Source organism: Orbicella faveolata, unplaced genomic scaffold (genome assembly GCF_042242905.1).
Source record: "Orbicella faveolata isolate gen_17 unplaced genomic scaffold, um_ofav_v1 contig_24, whole genome shotgun sequence".
NCBI classification, from domain to species: Eukaryota; Metazoa; Cnidaria; class Anthozoa; order Scleractinia; family Merulinidae; genus Orbicella; species Orbicella faveolata.
Genome location: NW_028301552.1, coordinates 4,760,343 through 4,772,225, shown reverse-complemented (window position 1 = coordinate 4,772,225; position 11,883 = coordinate 4,760,343). Strand labels below are relative to the sequence as shown.

At 41.5% G+C, this 11,883-nt stretch overlaps 1 protein-coding gene across 1 annotated transcript; it reads left to right on the top strand.

The window, feature by feature from the left end:
- The first annotated feature begins 7,036 nt into the window (after window positions 1-7,036).
- On the top strand, window positions 7,037-11,236 carry LOC149110044 (mediator of RNA polymerase II transcription subunit 17-like). The gene is made up of 5 exons (XM_089291528.1): window positions 7,037-7,061; window positions 8,178-8,373; window positions 9,318-9,455; window positions 10,728-10,842; window positions 10,976-11,236. Exons 1-5 carry the CDS (start codon window positions 7,037-7,039, stop codon window positions 11,048-11,050), a joined length of 549 nt encoding a protein of 182 aa, XP_089147654.1. The 3' UTR covers window positions 11,051-11,236.
- Window positions 11,237-11,883: the final 647 nt, after the last annotated feature.

Genomic DNA, 11,883 nt, shown 5'->3' with positions numbered 1-11,883 from the left:
AGGAGAATCACCTCCAACCGCCATTCAAGTCCTGGAACCGATAGGACTTGACAAATTCAAGAAAGACAACGTCATAGAATTACCACCTAAAGTGGACGACAAAGGAGAATTCACCGAAGTACAAGTGTTGCATGAATTCGACCCTGATCAGTTCCTGAATCAACTGAAAACACAAGATCACACCTGCCCGCGTTGTTTGGTACCCATGAAATTCGGGAGTGTACAAACCCCCGACGGTAGCACCTGGGAGTATTACCGATGCCCCTCCTCCAGATTCTTCACCAAGTGTTATGTGACCTGTGGTGCTAGTGAAGTGAGCACCTACTTGCAACGCGTCGACGAACAGACCCACCCCTACTACAAAACCATCGACCCAGCCCGTTTCCGATGTCTATGCAACAAGTCCCTGGTCTTAGCCACCTCCCACTCCGCTGCTAACCCAGACAGGCTCTATCTCAAGTGCCCCAAGCGCACCTGCAAGTTCTTTCAATGGATCAACGAACCCCCACGTGGGGTCGCCGAAGCTAAACTGATCAATGGACAGAACCCAAACTAAGAAAGAGACACAGACACATTTTTTTAAAAAAACACTCTGTTATTTATTTTCATATTTTTTTACACGTTGGGTAGTTTATCTTCTGCATCGATCATCGATCGCATTGTTTTTTGAGTACATTGGTTGAAAACGCTATAATAAAAGTTTAGGACATTCATGTAGCGTTTCGCCGTGTTCTTTTGTCTCTGAGTCCAGTGGGTCTGGAACGGCTCAAATTGATAGCAAAACATAAGTCTGTGAAAAGTGATCCTGTCGACAGGCGGCTTCACTTTCAGTTCCCACACAAGGTTCCTTCGAATGGCCAGGATCGCATTGAACAAGGTTCTACCAAACACTTTCTCTATGATGCGGTACTGGCGCTGGCTTCTGGTCCAGTTCTCGCGCTGCTCATCCATAAAGAAGAGGATCTGGTGTAGCATCACCTCCAACTGGCTCGAGTCTTTGAACCGTATAAGCCAACGGCGGCCCGTCAACAAATCCCGGATTGGGAAATTCATATCCTCATAAAATCGAACCCAGTCTTCATCCATTCTATCGATGGCCTCTTCATAGGTGGTCTCAGGCTTTCTCGGCACATGGTTCTGCAGATGAATCTCTCTCAAGGCCATGGTAGCGCTCAATACAAGTTTCAAAAACTCAGAGTGAAGAGCGGACGACGCCGATTCGCTTTATGCAGATCCGTCGAGCCAATCACAGATCAAGCTGAAGTCACGTGTGCCTATAGACCCAGGGGATAGGGGGTATCCCCCTACCACGCCCCTCATGGTCGTAGACTGGACCCCGTTTTACCGGGTGTATAAAACAAGCGAGTCGGACCGTTCACTTTCACTCTGAGTTTTAGTGAAACTTGTATGAGCGCTAACAAAAGACTGTGGTTGTTGCTGTTGATATTGCTGTTGCTGTTGGATTTCAAGTGAGTATAGCATGGAAGTGTTAGAGCGTTGTAATGCAGAGTTGACTACCTTGGGAAAGCGGGTGCGAGAGTGGATGAAGGATGAAGAAGAGAATCGCGAGACCCCTTTGTACAGGGACCTAGAAAACCTTTTAGGTTTCATCGGGGTGGCCCTGGACGAGATAGACTTACTATTCCTAGAAGAGATGATGGAGGTTGCTGAAGAAGACGAGATTAATGATTTAGTAATCGATGTGGACTGGGCTCTCAACGCCTACAAACAACTATTTTAATTTTTAGAATGGAAAATAGCTGTTGTTATGTCTGTAAGCAATCAAGACCATGCTGCCGCAGACCTATCTTAGAATTGGGTAAACAAGGGACCCACGACAACTTCGTCCACACAGTCTCGGGACCGCTGAGAGAAGCCTGGGGACTAGGGTGCGTCTGGGCAACCTGTTGCGGGGCCATCTATTGCATGTACCACAATAAGGAGACCGCCCGTTACGATCCCGTCTTCCTGGGAAACCATTATGAAGAGGCGCTGAACAGAGTCAATCATGTCAAATCTTTTCTTTTTTATGATGAAGAAGAAAAAAAAGAGGGCGCCGGTCATTAGGATCGTGCACACGTCCCACCCTGTAATGAACAAGTGTGGTGTCCAATAAAAAATGTTTTTTTTGTTCTATTTTTCAGACTCATGTCATTTCCTAACCGAAAATGTATGTGGTGTAAGGAAGGATTCACCCCCAATCACAGCATCAACGACTTCTTCCTGACCACGTGTTGCCACCAATTCTATCACGGAAGCTGTAAAGCCCTCCACAATTGGTGGGTGCACCCTACCCAAAGACTCTGCCCTCATTGTAAAACCGTGAATTTCGGAGAACCTCACCATGACATCCCCCAAACCAAGTCCTAAAGAGGTAAGCGCTTCGATGGTCTAATGGTTACGACCTTGAGTTGTCGCCTCAAAGACCCAGGTTCGATTCCTGGTCGGGGCATTCATTTTTTTCATCTCTTTTTCCATAGAGACCCCTGGCCTGTAAAATCTATTTGGACGAACCCCACACAGACGAAGATGTCATGCTCCTCTTCCTCACCCAACATTTTCCCCACCCGTGGTACCTGAGAAGAGACCTCTCCGATGTCTGGCCCTTCCGACGCGTTTTCGAATCCTCCTCAGGCTTTCACGGAGAATTTCTCACCCCCCAGACCACGATGTTATCCCTTGTGCACCTGGGAACCAATGACGTGCAAGCACTCAAGATGATGCAAAAAATCACACAACAAACCATGTACATTCTCTCGTTAAAGGATCTTTATTAGTTTTTGTTACAGGCATTATTAAAAATCTTGTGTTTTTTCACTCTGGTGGTGGTGACGTCATCGTTTTGATAAATGCTTGGTAAGCCAACTCTTCTCTGTTGTCCCAACCGCTCCTCCACTCTTTCCCTCCGGCCTCAAAACTATCCGGCAACCTCTCCAAACACACGGGGTCCTTATCCGACAGAGACTCGTCACCAAGCATCCTCGTAGACATGGCTTGTCTGAACTTAATCACGTCATCGGCCAGCTTCGTCATTTCTTTCTTCAGGATGTAATCCGTACTGTCACTAACGGCGCCTTTCATAATCTTTCCAAGAAGATTATCCTTCACAGCCTTCAACACTCTCGCCGCAAATTGATCTCTCGGAATCTCCACCACCTCCACCGTCGGCGTCTTCTTGTTCTCCTCCGAGGCCATCTTCTTGTCGATCTCGAAACAACAATACCAACTCTACACCCACACCACCTTTTTATTCACACCCGAACCATCTCTCATTGGTTCGCGTCTTATTTGACCAGGCACGTGACGCCCTCGATTTCATGCATTGACTCTCGCCTTATTTGGACATGCGCGCGATGACGTCATACCCCTGCTTCTGCGCATGCGCATTTTCAATGCGCCATCTTGGATTTGAAATTTTAAGAGAATGTATGGGAAATTTCTGGTCACGTGGTATAATCCGTGCACGCTGATTGGTTACGGCCCCTAAGAGCGTCCTTTACTACTTGGTAGCATTGATCGTCGAAATATAACTGAAGTCCTGGAAACTGTTGCCAGCCGCGTTAAGTCAACTTGTTTCTTATACCCCGTTCATACCAACAAGTTAAACATGAACTAAACAAGGTTAAAAATTAGTTGCTCGTACCGTACACATTTCGCAACTTTTAGAAACAAGCTAAAAACCTGCTAAGTGAATAAAGATGGTGAAACCTGTCTGGACAAAAAATGTCAGCAAGGCGGTTTGAAATTTTGTTTTCTCAAAATGACTACAACTAGATCAGATTGGAGAAACTTAAACCTGATTTAGTTAAACTAGTTTAATTGTTGTGAATAGGGTATTAGAGTGTAACACACTCGGTCGTGACAAAATTTAACGCAAATTTCCGCAGGTTCATCTCATTTGTATAACTTACTTATGACACACACAAAGCCGAATCTTCGCACTAACACGCGAATTGTAGATCCTCGGAATAAATCTCTCAAATAGATTGACTTGGTCTTTCACTTCAATCACCTTCGCATTTAAAACATCAGCTACCATCAAGAAGTCTTTTTTACCTGCAAATCAAGAGAGAAAAACAACGTAAACCGTTACTGCCAATATACCACAAAATTCTAATGAGCCCTGGGCTTCTTTGTTATTGAAAAATCATTTTGTAGCCTACGAGTAAGATCTCTTAGAGTACTCTATACTGCAAGAAAACTGGGCTCGGCGTAAGCTACCATTTTCAATGGGCCTATTGGATTTGGAAGGGATTTTAATTTACGTCAGGCTGCTAGCAGTTTGTATTTTCTCGACTGCCGGATCCTAGAACGTTCAATAAGACAAAACAAGTTCTATACCGTTTCTCACTGAGATAACAATTAGATTATGAGTTCGCTATTTTCTTCTAGTGATAGTTGACGTGGGCGCAGCTCGGTAACCTGTCGTTTAGCCCTCAAGTCGATAATTAGCCCCTAACCGTTTAGCCCCTAACCAGGAGGCGATTAGCCCCCAACCAGACTGGTTAAAAACACTGTCTACTTCTCGTTCTTTAAGGGTGAATCGAGGCTAGTCGACTTCTGGTTGGGGGCAAACTGGCCTATTGGGTCTAATCTACTTAGGGGTTAAACGACAGGTAACCCGTAGCCCAAGCCATCTGCGGACTCATCAACTATCGCGCATACAATTTGAGAGCGAATAATCTAATTGTTTAAGTATAAATCTACGTATCTTTCAAAACTTTATCTTAATCCTCTTCACAGAATTTCCAAAACGCAAAGAAGTGACCGTCATATTGTTACTGTTGTAGAGAGTGAGTAGCGTAGCCAATAAGAGCACGGCATTTGTGATAGAACGTTAGTACATTTGTACTAAGGTAGGCGAGATGAGCTCAAAACTTCACGTACAGATGAAAGAGAGTTCAGTGATCTGGTTTCCTTCCTAAGTACAATTTTCATGCAGTCGAAACTCCGGTTGCGAGCACCTCTCGTGAGCGACCACCTTTCCAGAATGCCAAAAGCTTTACTGTCAAATCCCTATATTTGGAACCCTTGTAAGCGACCGCCTCGTAGGCGACCGCGACCACTTTTTAGAGCTATGAGTTTGAAATTTCCTTTTGTTTTTAACCTCCCGTAAGCGACCACTCGACAGATGATAGAGCGTAAATTGGATAAAAAGGTGTTGTAACATTATCGTACTCGTGGGTAGTACAAGAAACGGAGATTTCTTTATAGGAAAAAGCGAATTTTTTTTCTTGAAATTGACTTTTCAAATGAATAAAACATTGCATCGGCATTGACGCATGGGGGAAGTCTATGCAGTTACCGTGTATTCTAATGAGGAAAAATGTTGGCCCAATATGGTCTAAACTCTCGTAAGCGAGCACCTCTCGTAATTAAGGACGTTCGCGCTAATTGTTTCTGCGCGTCCTTACTGCGCACGCAAATTCAAACGCCACGTCATGCATTGAGCGCGCGCGCTAAATACTTAAATGAACAATGATAGGACAGATGGCCATTGCTATAGCTTTGCCTGGATTTAACGATCTTGGATGTTCGGTGACCCCTACTTTTCTTTCCAGAAACAGATTTTATTTACAATTATCTCCACATTATCAAAAATATGAACAAAAAATCAATGTGGGAAGTTAAAAAAAATTCACGATTTCTGTCCACGGGACATCGAATCCTCTCATCTTGCGGCTGGAAGGCGTGTGAAATTATGGTCGCTAAATGCGAACTTGTTCTCTAAGGAACCTGACCAGTTGACTAAATTCACCTAATAGGTCCACTTAAACAATATTTGGTAGAGGACATTTCACTTCAAAGATCTAATTGCAATATTTTTGGGCTTACAGACACTGTGGCCTTATTCGCTAACTAAGCCCGATTTTTTCAGATTTAGGGTGTTCTTCCGGGCATGTTCTCTCCAAAACAAAGTCGGTGACCCCCCATTTTTTTACATGTCTGACATAACTAACTCATCATCGCACAGTGGTAAAAGTCTCAGAAAAAAAAAATCAATGTCGGAAAATTTTCGCGCAAACGTCCTCAAGCGACCACCGAGGTCTGACATTTTGGGTAGTCTCTTACGGGAGTTTGGACTGTAGCTAAGAATGTATTCACTTGCATAATATTCTCTTGCATTCTTCATCATCTACGGGTATAATACAAACTCACAACGTGACCAGTTCCCAGCTGGCTTGATAGCTCAGTTGGTAGAACACTGCACTAGTATCGCAGAGGTCATGGGTTCGAATCTCATTCAAGCATGAATTTATTTTTCAGGCTTGAATTTCACAACTGCTTAAGTTGTGTGTGTAACTGCGATGATCAATGAATCATGTCTTCAGATCTTTCTCCACAGTTCAATTATATGATCTTTCATATATTCACTAGTCAGTCATACCTATCTTACCGTCACTGTCATCATCTAGAACTTGCCACGACAGAGCAACTATGGCCGGACTCCAACGTGGACACACCTCCTTCATTAGAATTAACCACCTGTTCTGGGTGATCACCCACTTCTCGTTACTCCAGACTTTCAACACGTCAAACGCTTGCTTCAGTTGTCTGCGTTTACGGTAAACTGACGCGCCGATTTCAGTTTAATGTGGGTCTGTTTGGCTGACCAAATACTCCTGTAATATCTTAGCCTGAATAGGATGATTCCTCTTACATATAACAACTTTATTTACATCAGACATTTGACCCAAAAGATTCCAAACTGTTGACGTAGCTCTACAGGGATTAATGTCTCCGGTTTCTTAGTACTTAGTTGAAATTTTGTGTACAGGTAACAGCGAATCAAAGGCACTCTGTAGAGCTACCTATATGTCATCAGTGTAGAATTAATGTGTGAGTTAGAATCTCAGACAGGGCTTGGGTCTTGTTTTCTTGGTGCACCTGTAAACTAGCTGGTGAGTCTGGTAGACTACTTATCAAGTCTACGAGACACACCATTATTACCATGGCTGAGTGTGCAACCAAGAAAAATACATAATCTCTGTCTGTTGCTATGTCTATGATTGAAGAATTCAGCTTGCATATACAAATGGCATTTCAATCTGTTTTCTCAGGCTAGTGAATACATACACATGCTTCTCAGCTGTGCTTATGAAACGTGCTAGATACATTGCACACTGTACAAAATGTTTATTGTCAATAATTCATCAAGTTTTAACAAGTGAAATCACGGCCAGAAACAAACGACACCATGACTGTGATGGTGTTTGAATATCTGATCTTAATTAGCATAGGTTCTACGATTTTATTTCTCTATTTTCCTTAGCTTTAATTTGACTGAGAAGATATATCAAACACTCCAGATGGTGTTTGACCACATTTCCAAACGCCTCAAAATGCGTCAAAAATACTACACTGCGCATCGCATTTTCAACTCTCTTCTCGGTGTTTGGAAATCTGGTCATTAACACAGTCTTTCGTGAAATTGATGTTAAGTAACTATTAGATTATGAGCTCGAGATCGAATAATCTAATTGTTTTTGTAGAATTCTAACCTGAATTAATGTAAATAATGGTTTCCAATAATTTTTCGACGTATTACTGAACTTTACGCTTTAACAAAATCGCAAGTATTGAATTGCCCTTAGTAAGTTTGCAGTTGTTTACGCGCGTGTACCGGTTTTTCAATAATTTCAAGTTTTTAAAGTCAAGAATCCGTTTATGTCCTTCTTTTAGTCTTCTCAGGAATTTAAATATCCATTTACATCTAAACTCTCTTCCAAAACTTCGAAAAAACGATAAAAACGTCGCATTTCGTGGACGACCGACAGCTACTGCATTCTAATTAACTATTAGACCCTTCGCCCGCAAGGGCTACGGGTCAATAGCCCGTGAGGCGAAGCCGTTTTAGTATCACCCAACTAGTCGGACAGATAAGGTAATAATAAAGTTAGCAAATGCAAGTTGAAGAAATATTTATTTGGGAATAAAACGAAAGAAAACGTCACGCTCGATGGCGCCAATTTCGCTACTCGAGGACTATTACTAATAGTCCCCTAGTAGCGTAGCCAATCAAAATGCAGGATTTGCATTAGTCCACTAGTTGGGTGATACTAATGGCTGATAGTGTACGAGTAGCTCAGCCAATCAGATTGCAGCATTTGCATTAGTATACTAGTAGAATTGTACTAATATTACTTTCTACAAACATACGTTGTTAACCATTTTAGGAATCCATCAGGTGGGAGGTTTCAACCCAGCGACATGGCTGATTGTTTCTACTTTCTGTTTGAATGATCATTTTGTTTCACACTGTCATTACTCTCAGACATATTGGTCAACAGTTTTTCTTTTTGTTTCACTCCACACTGACAGTCTATTGGAAACTGTTTTGAATATTTCAAGGCACAAGGTGCTTCAAAGAAGGTGAGCTCTTGAGTACAGTAAAAATCCGCGTGTAAGAACCTATATTTTAAGTCTAGCAAAACAGGTTCTTGTATTTTGGGGCAGTTATTGGCAATTTAGGCTAAGTAGGTGCTTAATTAGCGTGTTAATTTCTATTGAGGAGATATGGTTGTTGATTACCAGAAACAATAAATAAACGTGGTATTGGTCCTTGAATATGCGCTATTATTTTATTCACAACTTTAAGTTTATTCTCCTAACTTGGTTGAAATGTTTATCATAATTTAACTGTAATCCACGTATACAAGAACGTGCGTGATCTTGCTTGGCTATGCAGGTTCTTATATTTTTGGGTATTAAAATGGCAGATTTCTGCTAGCAGGTTCTTAAACCACAAGGTTCTTACATGCAGGTTTTTACTGTACTTGAGAGAGGGCAAAATAAGGCTAAAAGGTTGTAAATTGAGGAGAGGTGGGAAAACAATTCTCAAACACAATACCTCTACTTTCAGATAAACATATTAATGGTTTGGCCTCAGAATATTGCATTAACAACTGCGTCGCGAAAATGAAGGTTGAGTGCCTGAGACATCCAGGAGCTTCCACTATTGGCAGCCAGCTCCTAGATGAAGACTGCTCCCACGGCTGGCAAATCCTGGTAACCGAACCATGAGCCCCCACGCGGTAAGAGGAACAGGCACCCGTCACACTGTTGAAACAGTGGAAAGAGTGAGGGAAAGGGGTGGGAGGGGAACTGCCTGGGCAATGAGCTGCCACACTACAAAAAACGCCAGGAAACGCCTCCTGTACGTAGGCCACGCTACGATCCACGAACCCGTGGAATTCCGACACATACGCATATGTGTCGACACCGCAGACTACCAGGGGAGCGCAAGCGCTCTTTGTTGTTAACTCCGTTTAATTGCATTTAACTGCATTCATTCTTTCTTTTATACTTTACTACAGGGTTGTGGAGGTGGTTGATTCAGTGAAGGCGAGACTAACTGATCCGTGTATTACATGCCATTGGAGCAGTGTCGGCTTTGATACAACTACATTAGCGACTATTCACATCACATCTCCAGAGGTTGGACATCTTGCAAGGTTGGAAGTCTCTTGGGACCATATTAGTTGAACTCAGCTCTGGTTAAAACACTCATTATTAATTAACTAACTGCACTCCACATATTAAGATGATTTCCTGCAGAACAATAATGGCAAACATAAAGTTACCAAAAAAACCACATAGCATGGTAATGTTTTGAATAAAGGTAAGAAGAATTTATCGAGACTTAAGCTCTCAAGCTGATCCCGCGAGAAAATTGAACTTGAAGTTATCTATAATTTATTTCAATTGAAACAGACGTCTCGCGTTAGTTGAAAACACAATAACACACGCATTAAGCATTCTTACGAGGTTTGACATGAACTTTTTCGAGAATGCTTGAGAATTTAATTGCGGGGTCACTAGGAGAAATTAATTAAAGTGAGATGTTTTAGATAGTATTCAAAAAGTTACCGCGCTATGAGTAGATTTTAAGTAAATAATTTTTGCACTTTTATTGCTCGAACTTTGAGCGGAATCCATCTTAACCTGGGTTCCCAGCCAACACAACATACATACTTCATCACACCTTCTCAATGGGGCTTTTCAAGAACAGTATTTACTATAAGAAAGGGATAATTTAACTTTTTACATGAACTTAAGTATTTAAAAGAAGTTAAAAAGGTGAAAAATATTTCCATTTGGTTAATTGAAAACCTAGAATACAGGACTTTATAAAGGAAATCAGTCCTAAATGAAATAAAAATTGAGATGATTAGAGTTATTCTTCTAAGAACTTTCAATTCAATTTGCCACAATTTTGCAGAGTTTTCAAGTAGACTCTAAAGAGTTCCAGAAATTAACATTTCGATTTTAAGAAGTTCCCGTTGTCTTCCATGTCTTAAAAATATATATATATATTTGGATACGAAGAAAAGCAGACTAGAGAACAAACCCTCTGCTGTTAGCCTACAAGTCGAATAACATAGGCTTTGTTAGGTATCTACTATTTGGTCATCCTTTATCACATTAAATTACCTCTAAAGAAGGCTTTAAGTGACAGTTAACTCCTCCAACTTGAAGTTGATAGTTAACTCATTGTCTTCACTTGTCGCCGACACAAGACACCTAATCCACTGATCTCGCTATAACAGAGGTCAGCTGCAAAACAAAACAAAACATTAATGCAAAATGATGGAAACCCAGGAAGAGCAAAGGTAACTCTGCCTCTGATTAAGAATAAAATTCTCCTAAAGGAATTAGAAAAGATGTAAGAAACACAGTGTCGAGAATCTTGATGTTAATCAAAGGATGTGATTTGTTATTAACAGATCATCATTTCAGCTGCATGTGGGAGTACGAGATATACATGTTGTCAATGGTGATGGCGAGAGTTTGGACTTGTCCACTCACGCTCAAGATTTCGAAGATTTCATTCTTAGTCAGGTGCGCTTAAAACATTTATCTTGGCTTTAGAACTGGTAATCATTGGTCAACATAATCTTTCACTACTAGAAGTCATTATATTGTTGTTTGTGGACTGAACTCACGTGAGATTTTCATAATTCTGATTTTACAGGTCTGCTATCATCGCTTGTCAGTAGCACACTCGCTGGTACAGGGCCTGGGCTGGCACGTGATCCACTATTGGTAGTTTTCAGTGTCACGCAATTCAAAATAGATCAAAATAAAAATCAAAACCGGTCAATAGATAAAGTCCAGAACCTGGGAAATGAAAGAAGGTAAATATGCAAAGACTCTCGCCAAAATTCTGGTCACAGCAATTTTTCTTATGTGAGATATGCGGAGAAATTTTTTACCCAAATTTATAGAGATTTGTATGGAGACGCCATGTTGGTGCCCATCCGTATGGGCACCAACATTGCGGCCGGAAACCAACAGAAACATCTGTCACTGAGTTTTGCTACAAAAGCGTGAATTTATCCCCCGTGGAACTCTAAAACATTAAAATAAGACGTTTTCTAAGACATGAACCGTTCAGATTGCCAAGTTCCCCGAAATAAGTAACTTTTTTAACCATCATGACAGCTCTCTAGGCCGTCATGTAAATTCCGCGTCACGCAAAAGCTTAGAAATTCAAGCGTAGTGTATCACAAAACCAAGAACCCATTCGGAGCGAAAATTTGTATGAATATTAGTTTTCAACTGCTCTAGTACATCATTTAAGTAAAATCTCAGGAAGATCAATAGTTTTGTAGTTCGAATTTTGGTGACGTCATGTGAAAACCAGCTATAGCCGTCACGTGGGCACTGGACCAAAAGAACGGCAGGGTCACGTGGGTGGATTGATGGTCAAATCTCCAAATGGCTCCAAGTAAGAATGAAATAAGTTTAACCATTTTTTTAGTCATGTATTTGACAAATAAACCGTTCCCGCATTCCAACAAACAATGGGGCCCAGTCGAGGCTAAGGGTGGACAAAAATACAACAAAAAAATGTCCATTCTAACCTCGCTCTGATGCTAT